This window comes from Hydra vulgaris, chromosome 02, assembly GCF_038396675.1.
Source record: "Hydra vulgaris chromosome 02, alternate assembly HydraT2T_AEP".
NCBI lineage: Eukaryota > Metazoa > Cnidaria > Hydrozoa > Anthoathecata > Hydridae > Hydra > Hydra vulgaris.
Genome location: NC_088921.1, coordinates 60831249 through 60850651, shown reverse-complemented (window position 1 = coordinate 60850651; position 19403 = coordinate 60831249). Strand labels below are relative to the sequence as shown.

Below are 19403 nucleotides of genomic sequence, written 5' to 3'. Positions count from 1 at the left end.
TTAGAACTGTTTATTGACTATTCTTGCTGGTTTTTTAAATGGCAAGTCTGAAATACTAGAAAAAATGATAGGTTGTATGTTAGGATTTGTTCATGTGCCTCCTCCTGGTGGTCCAAAACTAATGTTTTCTATTGGTGGTGGCGACAGTCAAGTTCTACAACCACCACTTTCAAAAGATCTGCCTTCCACCCACGAATCTGTTGCTGTACTGTTTAACCAGCTAGGTTTGTTTTATAGCAATTTAAATCTCCTCTGTTATTTGTTTACTGTTTTTATCTCCCTTAGGCTAAGGGGTTTTTTATACTAATTTTTTTAAAATGGGTCTATAATTTTTGTTATTCTCTTTCAACCTTATTCTTCTGAAATCTTAAAGATTAAATCAAAAAAAAAAGTTGAGTCTGGTGCTACCAGTAATGTGGTGGGATGGAAATTGTTACTTTTTGCTTACAAAGCAACCGCTACTTCACATATGACATGAAATACATGCATAATGTTGAATGTCTTTGTATTGCATAATTTTAACTGTAATGTTAGGCTGTCTTTATTATGGTCTAGGGAACTAAAAGTGCTACAAAGTCTTAGTATTTTTTTTGCAGCTGCAATTTTAAATAAAAACCTTACAGAAATTTTACATTATATAGTAAGTGACCAGGGCCCCAGCCCTGGCTAAAAATGAGACTTTTTCCAAACCCGGCCCCAGCAAAATTATAAGGTTTAGCAGGGGTTTATAGCCGGGGCTAGTAAAAAGTTTATAATAGTTTATATATTATAAATTAATGCATATATTTACTATTTATTAAATACTGGCACATATATAAATATATATATATATATATTTTTTACTTCCAACAAGGTTAAAAGCAACCACTATTAAGTTATGAGTTACTAAAATACAAAAGATAGCATTAAAGAACAAAAAAATGGTTAACTAAGGACTTAGAAAGTTGTAGATTTTATGAGTAAGGCAAGCATAAAGATGGGTTAGAGTTTTGAGGGCTTTTTTGATGTGCAAAGAAAAAAACAAGATGATTAATAAATTTTTAAAGCATGAAAAAATACAGTAAAAGGATGTGACTTTGCTGAATGACAAGCCAAGTGAAAATGAGTTTTGGTTGATCTAACTATAAATGAGAGCTTGTTTAAGCTCCAACCATGATATTATTTGTAGAAAAAAGAAAAAGATGCAACCTTATGATAATAGGAGAGTGTCTTAAGCTTGGTAGATAAACCAGGTCTAACTACAATGTACTAGAACTTTTTCCGAGAGTGAGAGGGTTGTTATCAATATAAGAATGTCAACAATATTGTGACAATCTTATATTGAGGTCTATTGACAATATTGGTCACTTGCTAAGAACATGTTTTGATAATATTGGTCTTTATATCTTTTTTCCATGACTGAGACATTTTGATGGATTTTTTCCCATAGTTTGTCATTACTAAACCTGGGTTTAAGGGGACAATTCAAGATGTGAATGCACAAAATGTATCTTGAGTGACCCATTCTTTCGAAGGGTCCAATCATGAATCTCAAAAACTAAGGTAGCTCTAGAGTCTGGCAAACTTTGTACTTATTTTCTGAGTAACTAATGTGTTGTTGCCTAGAATAAAATGTTATGATGCAAATATGAGGGGTCCAACTTTAATCCTGGTTACCAAGTTTGATGCCTAAATAACTTTTCTCTAAAAAAAATTAAAGTAAAGATAATTATTTCAAAAATTATTCAATTAAGTTCTTTCAGATTACTGTTGACCCATTGACCTTACTTTCTAATACAAAAAGATAAAAAGTTCACTATTTACAGGTATTAAATAAAAAAAGGCAACAAACTGATAATATTTATAGTAATAATAACAACAAGAATTTAATAATGAGCAATAAATGTTAATAATTTATAAAATTTTTATATTATAAAAAAAGATAAGGGTTTAAAGTTGTAATTTTTTAAACTCATTCACAGTGCATACAATAGTTTTGTACCATTCTTACATGGTGGATGGTGGATGACAAAAAGCCTAACTTAAATTTTATTAGATGATACACTAAGCATTGTTACTATTTTTTGTAAAGTATGTTGTTTTTTTGTTTGCGAAAAAGGTTATTACAGAAGAAAGAATAGTATTGATTTTAAAAAGGAAAAACAAAAAATGATTAGCAAATTTTACTAGCACTGAAATTTAAAGTGTTTTAAAACTCTCTGGTATAAAAATTTGAAAAAGTCTGACTGTTTATTATTCTAATAGAATAAACATTTTAAAAAGCAAAAGGTATCAACCGCGAATTTGTGTTTTATGGATAAAGGGAGGTGGTGGATCCGTAAGTTTTAGAGTTTTATTTCCCAAAAATCAACATGTATAATATTACAATCAACATATATAATATTACAATGAGCCCATATTTGTAGTAGAAACATTAGAAATTAGGTTGCAACCATCAGTATAAAATTTTTCGGTAGGTCTAGAATATTTTTTTCAGCAGGATTGTGCAATATCATATCATGTCTTAACTTTGATCTTAATTCCTTAACCTCTCGTAACCTCTCGAATCTTAATTCCTCCTGTGTAACCTCCTGGACCAAGGCAGGTATCAAAGCATTTATTCCTTCTTGTCGGTTTTTAGTCAAGTCTCATTCTACTCCATGGTTTTCATCTTCGTGTACAGCTGCTATATCTAATTGCAATAATTTTTTTCATCTTTTTTACAAGATCAATTCTCTTAAGAACAAACGTCTTTTTATAGTTGCAAGAAATCTATGTAAAATGGTGCTGTCTGATACTAAGCTCCTTTATTTCCAGTTTAATATATCTCATCTCTAAGGGCTATCTCCTATTTTCCGAGGTTTTAAAAAATGATTTTTACAAATATTAGTTACGTTGTTCACAATCATCAGGCAAAATATGTTTTTTTTTTTTGTTTTGTTTTGTTTTTTTCTGTTGAAATATTTATATACAAAGAAAACTATGTTCTTTAAAACTATTGTTATGCTCTCGTGAATTGCTCTATTAAGTTTAATCTTCAGGTTTGAGGTTGTTTAATAGAAATTTGTTTTTGTTATGGCATTTAGAAATTAGATTGTTTTTTTTATTCAGCAGCTCTTGAGGATTTTTATAAAGTAAAATGATTATTTTTTAACAGAGTAAGTTTTTTGTTGTTGTTGGGTTGTTGCAGCAAGGACATTTTTTAGGACAGCCCATTTAAACTTGGGTGTTTATTTATTATTATTATTTTTTTTTTGTTTCTGATGTTTTAATGCTAGAAATAGTTTTACATATTGTATTTTTTTTTTGTACATAAATATTTTTAACAAAAGAAATGTATATAATATATATATATATATATATATATATATATATATATATATATATATATATATATATTTATCTATATACAATATATATGTAATTTTATATAAAATAATTTTGAACAAAAATACTTTAGGTATCAATTCTATGATAAAAATATTTACTGCATTGGTAACGGAAGCAAAAATATTGTTACTTGCTTCAAGTTATAGTCATCTCACTATGGCAGCTGAAGCTCTTGTGTCATTATTATATCCTTTACAGTTTAGGTAACTTTTTTAGTACTATTCTCAAGTAAAGATATTTATACATCTGTTTCAAGTTAAATATTTTTATTTAGCTATGTTTTTATTCCTACATTACCATCATCATTGCTAGATTTTTTAACTGCTCCAACACCATTTTTGATGGGTGTGCATATGTCATATAAAGGACTCATACCTGAACTAGTTAGTATGTTTTGAATATTTTAAACAACAAATATTCAAATTTTTTAATTTAAATTAAAATAAAACGTTTTAAAAAGTAGCTCATAATAAATTTATTATTTATTTTCATTATTATTGTTTTTTATCATTATTTTTTTAAATTACTTTGTTCATTATTTTTTATTTTTACTTAACTTGATAAACAAATATATTTTAAGTATAAGTTTTTATAAATTATTTTTGTAGCCTAGCAATTTATTATTTAATAGTTTGATGTGGTTGTTGTGAATATTGATGAAGGTTATGTAACTGTTCCAGAATCTATTCATCTTACCTACATCTCTGAACCTTATTACAGTAATATTTTAAAGTTGTTAAAAATGGTACATTTATTTTATTTTAAATTTGCTCTACAATTTTAGTATATAATTTAATTATAATAAACAAAATAATTAATATTTTAATAAAAATGTTGTTTTTAATAATACTAATAATTTTATGAAGTTTTTTGCTATGGGTGAATTTCAAATTACAATTATCTGGAGAAATTTTCGGTTTTCGAATTGTTATTTTCTCTTTTTTTTTTTTTTTAATATATATTATTCAAAAGGTTGTATTGAGAAAAATATACATACATTAAGCATTTAATTTTGAAAACTTACTGTTTTCATGCTTGAATCATGGTTTTGGGCATAAATTATCTTTGTTTTTTAATTAGATAATAATATAGCAATCAAAACTGTCTTATATGACAAATACTTTTTATGATAGCATTAAAATGAAATATCTAACTGAAAATTTTCTTTTATTTTGGACATAATAAAAAAATAATTTTGTTGTAAATTATATATACCAAAATAAGCAAAAAGCTAAAAACTAAGTTTTCAAGTTGTTTTAGGCCAACAAAACACATAAATACTCACTCAGTGATATAAATAGTTGCATTTAGATATCATAATAACTGTTCATTGAAAATGGTTAGAGTGATCTTTATTAATTTTGTTTAATATTAAGTGTAATTAATTTTTAATGAGTAACTACTAGGGTGTTTCATTCCCAACAATTTTCCGAAAATGGCTATGTTATATGCATAACGGGAGTAAATAATGGGCAAAAAATAAGTCTGTAAATTTTGGTATATATCAACCAACTGTTTTTTTTAACAACTATGATATTGATATATTCAATTAGTAAAATTGAAATTTTGAAAATAATTTTGAAACTAATTTATTAGATAAGCAAATATTTTATTATAATGATGAATTTTAAAAAAAATAATTAAGATAGGTTAATTGGTCACCCTGAATCCGATAAATTATCAAGCTTCAATTGTATACCAACAAAAAAACGTGTTAGGCAGATTTATGTTTCTCATTTATGTTTTTTTTCAAAAGTAACACTTCTGCCATAGATATTTTTAAACTTTTTCTTGGTGAGCTTAAGGAATTTTAGGAAACAGTTGGAGTACCAATTCGATCAGATAACTCTTGTCTTTCATGGCTCACTAAATTGTTGGGGGAAAAGGTGAAAATAAAGATAATGTCAATCAAGTTGAAATGTTGTAAAAGAAAAATTTGTCAAATTTTATAATGAACTTGAACGACTTTGTGATATTTTTGCAGTAAATGCATATGAGCAGTTGTTGTTATCATGTAGACCAAAATGGAAAGAAGATTGGGCATTTTATGAAGATCAGAAAAGTAGCAGAAAGTATCACATGACAAATAGCATTTACAATTAGCGTTTTAAAATTTTTAGAACGTCAAGAAGCTAGACTGAGCATGGATTTTCAGAGTACCAACTAAAGATCAAAAACCAAGTGCCTTTGAAGTCAGTGAATTAGTTGATAGTGCTGATGAAGAAGATCAAAAAGAGACAGAGTGTACTCCTTTACCACCAAAGAAAAGGAAGATGCCTTTAATAAATTCACTTGAAATATCAACAAAGAAGCTCTTAGAAGTTACAGCATCAGTGGCAGACCAATGTTGTTTATTAGTTTGCCTACAGCTTCTGTTTTAATCGAATATAATCTGCAAAAGCGGAGGCAAACTTAATGATATGTATGAGATAAACAAACCAATAAAAGCCATTTTGCACTGGGATTTAAAGCTTTTTCATTTAGACGAATCTCTTAATGAAGAGCATATAGCAGTTCTTATAAGCGGATCTTATAACAAGTACTTATTTATTTATATAAATCCTATTTATATTTTTTATTTTTGTTTTCAAAGAAGTTAACTTTTATTTGCAGACCAAAACTTATTGATTTACCTTTGATTAAAGATTCAGCAGGTACAATTTATTGTGATGCAGCCATTAAACTTGCGTAAGCTTGGAGTATTTTGGAAAACATTATTAGTGTATACTTTAATACAACAGCCAGCAACTACAACAGGTAATAAAAACAGAGCAGCATGTTTTTTCCTCCTTTGGCTAGCATGTTGCCATCATCATAATGAGCTACACATCAAACATGCATTCACCACATTACGAGGAGATAGCAAGAGTCCAGATGTGCCCATTTTTAAGCATTTCCAAGCTGAGTTTTCAAGAATTGATATTGATTACTCAAAGTTTAATTTTTTTGAATGGCCTAGTGACATCAAATCAGAAATATTTAATCAAGCAAGTTTAGTTCTGAATCGGGCTTACCAATACCTTGACACAAAAATATTTCTGCAAGAAGACTATCTTGAGTTAATTGAATTAATTTTTATCTATGTTTAGGGAAAACTATCAATGGGCAGAGCAAAACAAACTAGATGCAATTCACGATGCAAGATTTATATCATGTTCTATATATTTTAAAAATGGACCTCTTATCTGATAAATTCATTATGTCCACCTCATGACTAAGTTTATTAGTCTTTTTTATTCAATGCAATTTTTTTGCTCAAGGATTTCCGTATTTGCTCCAGTCGATGACTTCATATTTTTTGTTGCGATGAACTGGTATCAAGAAGAGGATTTAGATATTGCTACTGTTGTGATTTTTTCAATTAACCAACACCTTTGATATTTAACAGAAGAGCTTGTTATTTTATCTTTATTTAATGAAAAGTTGTCAGATTTTACCAGAACAATAATGGCAAAGAAACTTTTTTATACCCCAAGACCAAAAACTTTTTTAATTGGGAAACCAAAATTTCCGACATTAAATTTTTCAACCTTTATTTATTTTTTAATTGGACCACAGTCTTGGCTTCTTTTTGATTTAATTGGACTAATAAACAACCAGGAATTGCTCCAGATAAATCCACAAAAGTGGAAATTCTTCCAAGATTATCGAAATGCAGAAAATTTTGTTAAATAATTAGAGGTAACAAATGATTGTGCCGATAGAGGAATCAAACTTATTGGTGATTTCCACAAGTTTGCGCAAAATGAAGAACAACAATTTTTTTTACAAGTTGTTGAACAACACAGAAAGCAAAATTCGAAATCAAAACTAATTAATACTTTATAGTATTTTTATATTACTAGTATCTTCTTTATTAATTGTTATTCTTAAGAGAAACTAGAGCCTAAATATAGCCTGATTGAATTTGAATTATATTTTTATTAAGATTTTTAAAAACAAAAGGTTTTGGAGCTTTATATTTTAATACAGTCAATTGTTCATCTATATGTTGAGTTATTTCTATATATTGAGTTTATGTTTTATGTTTGAGTACATTTATAGATTTATCGGTTAATTTTTTAATCATTGCAAATTTTTATTTAGATTTAATTTAAATTTTTTTTTTTCTGTTAAAAGATTTGATAAAACTTTATTTAGTGTATATAATATAGTAAAATTCACTTTATGTATTATTAGTTATATCAATTTCAAAGTTAAAATTTTTTTACTGTAATATTTACGTTTAAATATTATATAAATTTCAAGAAAACAAAAATTTTGATTAAAAAGTTTTTGGTTTGTAATTTTTTTTTTTTACTTTTTATTTATTTTTTATTTACTAGTTGCAAAAAATAACTGGAAAGATTATTTTAATTATGCTTTAATTTAGATATTGACACCATCACTTTTTACATCTGATTTGTTATTTCCGGTACCAGACTCTCCACAAACTCTTGCTCTTCAAGTAAGTAAACTTGTATTTCATAAAATCTCATGGAAATTAATCAAAAACTTAAAAATGCTAACCAATAGGGACCTGATTTGACCAGAGCTGGGGCCATGTACAGTAGGGTTATGGAAAAAAATTTTTTTGGCCTGTAGTAGGAATAAATGAACATTTTAATACTGGTTCAGAAAATCACATTTATTGTTTTTATTTCATAAAAAAGTTCCAGCAACAAGACATCTTACAATATGTTGGGTAACATTTCATAGAAAGTTAAAAAAGTTTGAAGCTTTTAAAAATCAATTCTTTTAAATTTATTTTAAAAAAACTGTAAGAAAGGCACCTTTCAAGACGTTTTTAAACAATATCTTTTTTAAGAAGGTCACCTTTGATAAAGATTGTTTTTTATCTCTATTATTTAAATTTATTTGACACAGTCTGCACACTTATATTTACAATGTAGGGAAAAAAATAAAAATGGTAGCTTCTTAGTTTGATAAAGTATCTACATCTTAATATTTATACTTTTTCTGGCTAGATTTTCAAAATGGTTAAATTGTATTGTACTTTTGCTTTTGCTTCAATAAATCAAAAGGTTCAAATGGTCAAATATAATCATTTACCAAGATAAAATAGTATCCAAAAAATCTATATGAAGTTGTTTAAAACAAGTTTAAAAAGAGAGAAAATACAAATAATTTGCCAGATATTATTATTCCAGTTGGCCGATAAGAAAAAAGATGCGAAAAATACTCACTACCTAAAATAAAAATCGTATCATACAAAAAAACCCAAGTGATATGCTGAAACAAAAATACAAATCAACAAAGATAAAATTATAGTTATAAAAATTATAAAAGGAAGCCTTAATATATACAAGTTCCAAATAAAATTTTAAAAATGATAAAGTTTTTATCTCAAAAAAATTACAATGGGATTAAACTCTAAGTTTTTTATAAATTTTTTTGATGGTTTTAACATAACAAAATTAGATTGCAAAGTTTGATTTTAAAACAATTCTAGTTTTTTATTTTCTTCTTAGCATATATTGAATTTACTGTTTCTTAAACAATTACTATTAAGGTATTATTTTGTTCAATTTAAAATCATTTGATGTATTGGTCTTTAGCAGGTATAATTTTAAAACACAAAACTTTGCATCTGTACGCTCAATCTCTAGCTGGCATTAAACATAACATTGAGCAAAATTTTCGTGGTCCAACACAATCAACACAATCTTGAGTTTTCTAGTCTAATAAACTTCCTGATGGACCTAATTTATCAGGGCTGAGCTTTTCTGTAGTCATGTCACTCTTTTGTGTTTTGTTCTTGCTTATGTAATTAATACCACATGGTTTTAGAGCCACAAGGTTATTAAGGTCAATATTTACAATTCCATTATCAAAATGGTCTCTATTAATGAAAGTATTTTCAATCTTATTTGGGATGATATCAGTGACACCTTTATTATTATTTTTAAAAGTTTTCTTTTTTCTTAAAGTATTATTATCATTTAAGTTATCAGTGAGTTTATTTACATAGAAGTCAATGTTTTCAATGTTAGTGTTATCTATGTGAATTTTATTTAGATCAAATAATAGGGTATTAAAATAAATACAATCAGATAAAACAAACGCAGTTCTTTGTGAGTATTTATAATGTCAATGTTAACTGACAGATGGCTTACATTGAGATTTCGATTTCATTAATACAAAATAAATGTTACAACCTTTTTTTTTCCAAGTGTTTTTTCAATTTTTAAACAGTAAATGATGCATCCTTTTAAAAGTAATTTAGATTTGGATCTGCTGATATAGTAATTATGTCATCTCTTTTTTTCATTTTTTTAGGATAATTTTTAGTTAATTTAAAAATTATAATTAGACTTTGTAACTGTTCTATGCATAATAGAGCCAAAATCTTTTCTTCTTAGTTATAGTGTTTTAATGTAGTTATAGTATTATATTATTATAGTGTTTTAAAAATCACAAAAGCGAAAGTAAGCAATCTAGTACAGAACCTAATAGCATTAATAGAACAACTGCAATATTCTTTTTCACGATTAAATCAATCAAAAAGTAAAACAACTGATCTCTAATAGTTACTCTTTTTTTTTTTATGTTAATTCACATCCCTAAGGCTGACAAGGTCACTACAGTCAAGGAGGCTACTTTAGTTATGGTTAGATCCCTTTCTCAACTATAACTTTTAAACATGAACTATGACAAACAAGGCCGCTGTGCAGAGAAATAAGTTAAGCATGATACTGCCAGTCACTAACTTTATTAAGTGAAGCATCTTGTCTGATGATCATTCAGCTATAATATTAGGTGTTTTAAATAAGACTGCATTGAAATTCCATGTTTCTAATCAATAACAATATTCAATACATTATTAGGCTATTGCCTTCAGTTTATTTGTTAGCTTTGGATAATGTAAATGCATTTGCATTTTTTTTTTTTAATTTTGCAATTCCTTGAAAGTGTTTTTTTTTATAAAAATTTACAAAAATTATTTGTTTTTAGTCACGGTGAATTAGGAGCTAATAGTAACAGTGACAGTTTAGTTGATTTTTTTTTAATAACAAAGTTACCATATTTACTTTTTTCCTACACCAAATTAATTTTGAGACCAGACCTCTGAAATAAATTTGTCTAATAAAAGTTCACTTCTTTTGAGGCCCAACATGATAAACTTAGGGAGGAAAGTATTTTTGGTAAATTATAACGCCATTTCATCAGGTGCAGGTATGGTCTTGACTGATATCATCAGGTGATATCATCAGGTATCTAGTTCTTTATTTGTGACCACAGGAGATTTTGCAAAATATTTTCAGTCATAACCCTAATGTTCAGGTACTGATTAGATTTAATGAGTTGTAATATTTTTGAATTATTTGTGTAAGGGGCGAAGTTTTTATAAATAAAATTTCACCAAACTCTTGGATTGATTTATTACTCTTTGATATCTCTCATCTTAGCTGTTGTTGTATTGTTATTGTTGTTGTACTTTTGGGTTTAAAAAATATTTTCCTAAATCACATTACTATTTTAAACTATTTATCAGAATAATGACTATTTCACTGATTTTCCAAACAAAAACATTTAAACTAAAAATCATGCATTTTATGAACTACAACACAAAGAGTCAGGCCAGTTTTAAAAAAAAAAACACCAAATTTAGCTTGGTAAAGCGGCATCCTACTCAATTCATACACAAGAAAAACATCAGATTATGTACCTTATTAGAATTTAGGTCCTTACGTTAGTCACTAAAACTTATGTTACGTAAGTTTTAGTGACTTTTTTAAGACTCTTTTTTCAAGTTTTTAAAGATTGTCACCCTTTTCTTAAAGAAAATTCACTACTGATAAGAAGTTATTCAGAATAAGACATCAGCCTTTTTATGATTTTATTTTTAGGATAAAGAACTGCGTGCAGTGTTTATAAAACTTTTAGCTGAAATGTTTTGTGGTTATCGCTCTTGTTTAACATTAATTAGAGTTCACCCAAAACCAATAATTTCATTCAACAAGGTAAATTAATTAAATTTTCAAAATATTGTTTTGTACTATTTATAAAGTAATTTTATACTTTTATTAGATACAATAATTTTTTGTATATTTGTAATAAAAATTTAAAAAATAGATTAACAAATTTAAAAAAAAAAGTAGATAAATAATGATACAGCACTATAAATTCCTAATCTAAAATATGATACCGCATTATCTTTATATTATTTATATATCTTTGTACTGTTAAGTATAAAAAAATTGTATAAAGTGAGAAAAACCAAACCAAAATTATTAGTAAAAAATCAATTATGTATATTTACATTACATTCAAATTAATACATATTTATCACATTTCTATTTAATTAACAGTAATTGTTTTCACCATTGAAATGATATGTAATAATTTTTTTTTATAAACACTATTGATATAAATATTGATACAATATTAAAAAAAATAATTTTTCGGTATATTCATCATTTAAACTGCCATAAATGAAACAAAAACATTTAGTATTATATTATATATATCTATACACACACGCTCGTGCGTGCACATGGGCGCGCAAGCAGAAAGAGAAATTTTATTTTTTATTCTATTTTTTCAGTTATCATTTTATAGTTATCAACCTCAACACAACTACAAAATTTGTTTTTAAAAAAAGGAAAAGTTTCTTTAAGCCACAAAGTGTTAGTAACCTAGCTTTATGTAAACAATGGTTATCTAAAGTTTTAATAAATAGTAAACTAGTCTATGATTTTATTCGTTAAAATTGAATTTATTTAAAAACTTAAAACTATTGAATTAATAAATGTTAATCAGGGAGCCAACAGAATCATTACTCTGTTAGATTATTTTTTGTTGTAACATAAAATAAGTACAGCAGACTAAATGTATGACTAAATTTTTTTTTTTTTTTGCTTCTCTGTTATATATATTCATATATAAGCTATATTATTATAATAATAGTTTCATTTATTTAGATGGCATTTATGGAAAAACGGGGATTAGTTGGAGACGATTTTTTTAGCAAAGTATGTTTTTTTTTATATATATATATATATTTGAATATAATTAACTAAAGTTTTAAAATTAATAATGGCAATATAATTGCATTTTCTTGTTTTAAAAAACATTCTTATCTCTGCAGTACTAAAAAAATTTTAACTAATTTTACCATATGTTTACTGTCAATAATGATTTAATAGACTGGTTTAAGTTTAAAAAGCTGCCAATTAAACTTTTTTTGGGGTCTTGGTCAATGCTGTACCCATATGTAATTCCATACCGTTTGACCAGTATGGTTGCCCAAATAAAAGTTCCATAAGTTATAAATTTAAATATTAATAAAATCCAGCAATTGTTTAATAAAAGCAAATAAACACGTAAAAAAAAATTGTCATTTTTGTTAGTTGTGCATTACGTTTTAAAAATATAACTATTGTGTAAACTTTATCAACGTAGCTTATCTTTTTTATTATATATTTCAACGTACTTAAATATTTAAACGTACTTATATTTTTTGTGTTAAGGAATAATTTTTATATTGTTAAAAATTAAATTGCATTGTTAGAATACTTTACACCACGTTAAGATCTTTTAAACAATAACTATAACAAAAATTACAATTAAAATCTAAATTTGTTATCTGAAAAAGATTATCTTTATTTATTTCACAAAAATAAAAAAAATAAAAATATTTATACAAAACATTATAATCTTTTATTTTATATATGTCATACAAGCTTAACAAGATTTTGAATGAGAAAAAAAAAGATTTAATTCCATTAGTGAAAAAAATTATTTTAAACAAAAGCACTCCTTTTTTACAACAAATGATGTTTTTTGGTTGCATTTACACAATTTATGATGGAGAATTTTGTAAAATTTTAACATTTTGGGGTAATGAAAGTTTGCAAATAAATAAAGAGGAAATAATTTGTTAAAGAGTATTGCAAAACCATTTTACATTCCTTTAAAGTTAAATATTAATTTTTAAAACTATATTTAATTAAAAAGTTTTAATAAAAAGAAAAGTTATTTAACTGTCTGTTTTTTTAAATCTAAAAATTAAGTTAAAAAATTAAAACAAATGCTGTTAACTTTTTATTTTCCAATAATTTAATGGATAATGTTTCATAACTAGGCCTTAGTTTAAAATTAAAAGTTGGGGCCCAACAATTTTTATCTAAAGGACCTTTTCTTTTCTTTTTTTTACCGGTATGACCAAAACTATCGCTGGGTATGGCACTGCTTGTCATGGCATTAAACTAATCTTATATCAGGGCAGGTGAGCTCTTAGCCATAATAAAGGCAACTTCACCATGGTTAAGGAACCTCTCCTTCCCCAATATTAACTCTGACCCACATTTAATTGTGGGTAAGCAAGGAGGAGCTCCTAAACCTTTAATGGTAATCCTCTATCAAGTGAAATTTGAAAAATTTATTTATAAAAATTTATTAAATTTTTTATTTAAAAAATCTAATCTATTAGCTGTTTGAAGAGAAGAATTAAATAATAATCATTTAAATTTCACTTTATTATCGGAACTTGCACTTAAGTAAATCACCAAGCGTGTTATTTTGCGCTACTAAAATTGTAATATGTTGTCACCAAGCGTGATTATGTGCGCTTGAGAAAATGTTTGTGAGAGCAATCAAGAGATTTAAAATATTGGTGAAGACTGTGCTCTTAGAAAGTTTTCTTGTTATACAACGTTTTTTAATTGAAAAATTCTTTGAAGTAGTATCTACAACAGCACACTCATAACACTATAACAGCACACCCATAACACTACATCAGCATACTCATAACTTTATGTCATTGAATTAGTTCTTTATACTTCTCAATTTCTTGTTTATTGTTTGCGCCTGGTCGCAATTTTCTTTTTACTATTCAAATATTAAATTATTAACAGTTAATGGTTTTCGTATTTCTTAATATTTTTTTAATTATTAAAATGATTTTTTCAAATAAGTTCATATTTATTCATGTTTTGTTTTTTTTATCATTAAAAAATTAAGAGATTATTATAACACAAGAAATTTAATTTAAAGTTCATTTTTTAAACTATTTATTACAAATTTAATAACAGATTTTCCCTTAAACTTTACATTTTTGAAACTGAATGCTGCTAATTCATCAGTCTTCATCAGTCATCAGATAAGCCGTCATGTCTTCATCGGCACTTTCTATTTCATTGTTGTCATCGAGCATTTGATTTATAATCAATGTTTAAATCGATGCTAAATATTGAAACCTTACTTTGTTTCCTTTTGGAATGTCCTTGAATGCTGACATTCTAAATAGCAGAAACATTTTTAATTTAATTTAAGATAATTATTAATTTTTTACTAAGTATTAATTATCTTAAATTTAAAATGTTTTTGCTGTTTAGAATGTCAGCAATCAAAGACATTTCAAAAGGAAAGAAAGTAGGAAAGTAAACAGCTAATTTCTAAAGTGGAATGTTAAATATTTAACCATATACACTTGGAAATACAATTTGAATAGAAGCATGCACAAATGAAATGCTAATAGAAAATTACTATACAAACGCAACTTTTTAATTCAAATTGTATTTCTAAGTGTATTTGGTTAAAATAGTTAACATTCCACTCTAGAAAAAGCAATCAAGTAACAACTTCAAATTGTTCATTCATTATGTTAGCGCATAATATAAACACACTTTCTACATTAAAGCATATAATGTAATGCTAATATTTTATATCAGTGCTTTTTTATTTGATGGAAGACAGAATTTTACTGTTAAATTAAACAAGTTTTATCTTTAACTAAAAGTTTTATCTTTAACTAAAAGTTTCTAAAAGTTTTTGTCAAAAGTATTTTCTAAGAAATAAATTAAACAACCTATCATTTTCTTCCTCTCAAACTCTTGAACTAGCCTGATTTTATACTGTCATTATAAGCTGAATGACCATTGCTTATTATGCCTTGATGATTTTGTTTTTACCGGCATGTTTCACGTAAAGAGAGCGTGTCTGCTTTATTACAAGCCCTGAATTATAATTTAGTTAAGCTAATAATCTGTTAAATTTAATTAGTAAATTACAATCAGTAAAGTCATACCAGAAATTATAAGATAAATTACATTTGTATGCAGTAATATAATTGAATTTTTCTCATACATCATATGCTGCATTTTTCCATTAATTAGTTTTATTATGTTGAATGTTTTAATTAGTTTTATATTGACTCATTTTTTATCAGTGGTAAAAAGTTTTTTAATGTTGCCAATAAAAATAACTTTTCTAATATTGTTGTTGCATTTCACTTTTCTAAACTGTTGGCTTATGATCAATTGAGTAACCATGTAAACCATGAAAATTTACTAAATTAATATTTGAGTAACTTTTTGCTTTTATAGTGCTATTTTTTTCATACTACTAAAAATAATTTAACTACTAATAATTTTTTCATACTGTATATTTTTTTATTTATAAACTTTAATTTTTTTTTTTTTTTTTTAATGCAATTATACAATATAAATTTATCCAAAAATCTTAATAAAAAAGTTTTATAATACAAGGATTACATGTTTTGTTAAGTGTATCAGTGGTTAATCACATAATTTTATAACCAATTCACATCAATTCACCTTAATCTCTAGGTCTGCAGGATTTTACATTACACCTTGAATATATTCCGGGATATCTCTCTAAAAATATTCTAAGGATAGGCGACAATGACAGATCATTTGTTAAAGCCAAAAATAAAGCAAAACTATTTACACATTAAAAATTTTTATGAACGTGACAATTTAAATAATCAACCAAATATAATCAAAAAACACTATATTTGTACTGAATAAATTCTCTTTTTTTTGCTGATTTTATTTTGTTGGTTAAAATAAATAATTCAAAGGTTTTGTTGATCAAGAATCCTAAAATTGAGCAAAAATTATGTTTTAAAAAATATGCTATACATATAAAACATATAAGTAGTTCTTAATTTAGGATGAAAACTAAAAGTAAATTTAACACAAATTACTACTTAGTGATCTTGATTGAGTTCTAGTAATACAGGTAAAATACAGAAGGTTCAACTTAATAATAAAACTAATAAAAAAGTTAAAACTGTAAAACTGTTTAAAAAGTTATTCTCATAATTCTTCAACTAATAGCCCAGTTAAGTATTAAAATAATATAAAAAATTGACTAGTAGAAACTGACAGTAGAAGCTATAATTAAATAAGTGTTTTTTTACTAATTTATTACTTCTCTGTCCTTTAAGAGCATTGAGCACTTTTTGTAGAATACCCTAACATATTTGAGATATGCTAATTATGTGTTGTTTGAACCCGGTTTATAGATAAATTTTGTTTGTATTTTTTATAAAATGTTAAGGTTTTAGATAGTGTTTCATTTTCTACAATGACTCAAGCACGCGGGCCGCCATATCGTGTGGTTGACATGTTTGATGAGTTACTGGCTACTGTTACTCCTTCAGATAAAGAAAAAAGCACCGAAGAGCTTTTAGCTGAATTGATTCCTATTGTAGATCATTTATGTGAAAATGTATGTTTTTTTTTTAAATTCAATCATGTTTATTTATTTTTATTATTATTATGCCTTGCATTGCAATCAATTTTGTTAAACTTGAGGCAGGCGAGTCTTCTTTGTCATGCTGCAGGTAACTTAGCTACAATCAGAAAACTCTTTTGCGGGTATAGGTATTTTGATGGCATTCTTTGTAATTGTAGTACGCAATTAAAATACTATATCTCTATCTGCAAAACATGTTAACACCAAGGGCATCCAGTTGTAAAGGATTAACTCAACTTTTCCATTTTGTCTTGGTTAAATATTTAAAAAAACACGCATAAGTGTAAAAGTATAAATGTTTAACATTAAAAACTTCAAATATTTTAGTATTACTTTTACCTCTCCAACATTTGCATGAAGATATGTTTATTTTCAAAATGCGGTATGTGCCATTTTAAAAAAAACTTTGAAATTGTGTGGTTTTTATTTTTACTTTGTAAGGGCCTAACAGACATTGTGTCCGACTATATGCTAAGCGAAGTATAATTCTATATTTTTCTACTTCTAAAAAACGTTTGTTTTCAAAACACAGTATAAAATTTTAAATTTATTTTCAAAGTCCGGTATTTAATTGTGACCAATCCTTGGCAAATGTATATTACTTTAGCGCAAGCACAATCCTTGTAAAGTTACCCTAATGAAATGATGGATTGCGATAGACCAGATTAATGCGTTATCTTATCTCCTATTTCACATAAAAAAAAGAGATAAAATACTTGAAACAAGAAAAAAACAAAACGCTTTATTATTCTAGTGTTTGTTTATACTTTGTTTAACTGAACTGATTATTAAAATGTATTAAAAAGACATCTTATATTAATGAGTTTAAATATATTTGTTATCTGTTTCTTTTTATGGAAGGCATTCAATAATAATACTTATTTTTTATTTGTTTGTTAAACTGACAATTACTTTTTTTCAAAGAAAAAAATGAGGTTTATTTTTCGCTATATTTTTTAATTTCATTAAAAAATTTAACGATGACGTTTATGTTATATTGATTGTCCATTAATCTTAAAAAGATTTGAAAATAAATTTGAGGCGGAAATAAAAAATTAATGGCCTATGAAAAAAAAAAGGAGATGTTCTAAAAAATTTGATGTATTTTCCAATTCTTTAATTGTTTGTCTATTTTTATATGCCGGCTATAAACAAAGCAAGAAAGAAAGATAGTGTTGATGCTTCTTTCCTTAAAAAAGCAATATTTTAAAAATCTGACTTGACTATCACTATTTTTTAAAATTTTAAAATAAAATTAGAAAATATTAAGGTTTATTTTCTCTTTATTTAATTATTTAACTCTCTGAAATAAATTTAAATTCACAACCGTGAATTTTGAAACATAATAATTTACATTACTTTAACAGAACATTGTTTACATTCACATTATTATTAAAATATAAGCTGTGATTGGATATACAGTATTTTGAAAGTAAATGCGAATTTATAAACAAACAAAATATATTTTTTTATTTACCAATGATTCAATTATCAACATTATCCAATATACTTAATGTATATATACATAAGCAACAATAATTTTTCCAAATATATGAGACATGATTATGTGACGAAAAAAGTCAATTATCTCAAAAATACACTCTTCATATGCAAAGCTTGCTTTCACAAATGATGGATGCATTTTTAAATATGTTAAAAAAATTATAGTTAAAAACTTTGATAAAAATTTAAAAACAAACTTTATTCATGAGCGTTACAAGAAAAAAAGTCTAAATATTTTGCATAACTTGTTTGTTTGTTTTTTAATTTTTAAAGTTATTTTATAATTGATTTAATTTTGTTTATAAATTTTTTGTTTAAATAGGCACTTTAAAATAAATAAATAAAACAAACATGTAACTGAACATAAGTAAAAATATGATCAAATAAAAGTTTGTAAAAAAAAAAAATTTATGAAAGAAAAGATTGCTGCCCCAGTCCAAACCGTCAATGTAGCAACATTCCTACTGAAGATAGTCGATGTATATACTAAAGTCCCTGCAGCTACCTATTTCAGTATGGCATCATCAGTGTGTGTCTAATGCTGCATTTATATATGTGTGTGTGTGTTTATATATATAGAGAGAAAAAGAGTGAGAGAAGTCTTTAAATATTGCTTTTTTGCATTTGTTTTCTTTTTATTCTCTTTTTGTTTCTTATGAATTAATTATATCTTTAGGAACCTTGGTTTGACAATCCTGAAATAAGTACAATTCCTTCAATAAATGTTGATGTGTTTAATCACCCTATAAAAAGATTTCCACTTTTAAATGAAGTAAAAATAAACAGCTATTTAGTGCAAAGTAATGAATCTGTGCAGGGAAAAGTGTTTAAAGCACCTGTTATTACTCCTACACAAGTACCTATTAGCACCTATGACTTACCTGTAACTCATTTCATCAATCAAAGAAGACTTGAAGTTATAAAAGATTGTGTACAATATATTTATGAGAGCAAAATCTCGGAAGCAAGAAAGGTACTTGTTTTTTAATATTACAATATACAGTAAACATTACAGTTTACTATAG

At 25.9% G+C, this 19403-nt stretch overlaps 1 protein-coding gene across 1 annotated transcript in view; it reads left to right on the top strand.

Moving 5' to 3' along the window:
• The window catches only part of LOC100203539 (myotubularin-related protein 13), a 95095-nt gene that overhangs the window by 32196 nt on the left and 43496 nt on the right, over positions 1-19403 (top strand). The window contains exons 4-12 of the mRNA XM_065791595.1: positions 5-224; positions 3440-3572; positions 3644-3752; positions 4001-4114; positions 7742-7816; positions 11220-11333; positions 12294-12344; positions 16678-16848; positions 19055-19351. Coding sequence (XP_065647667.1) covers positions 5-224; positions 3440-3572; positions 3644-3752; positions 4001-4114; positions 7742-7816; positions 11220-11333; positions 12294-12344; positions 16678-16848; positions 19055-19351 — 1284 coding nt within the window. The remainder of the gene's footprint in view (positions 1-4; positions 225-3439; positions 3573-3643; positions 3753-4000; positions 4115-7741; positions 7817-11219; positions 11334-12293; positions 12345-16677; positions 16849-19054; positions 19352-19403) is intronic.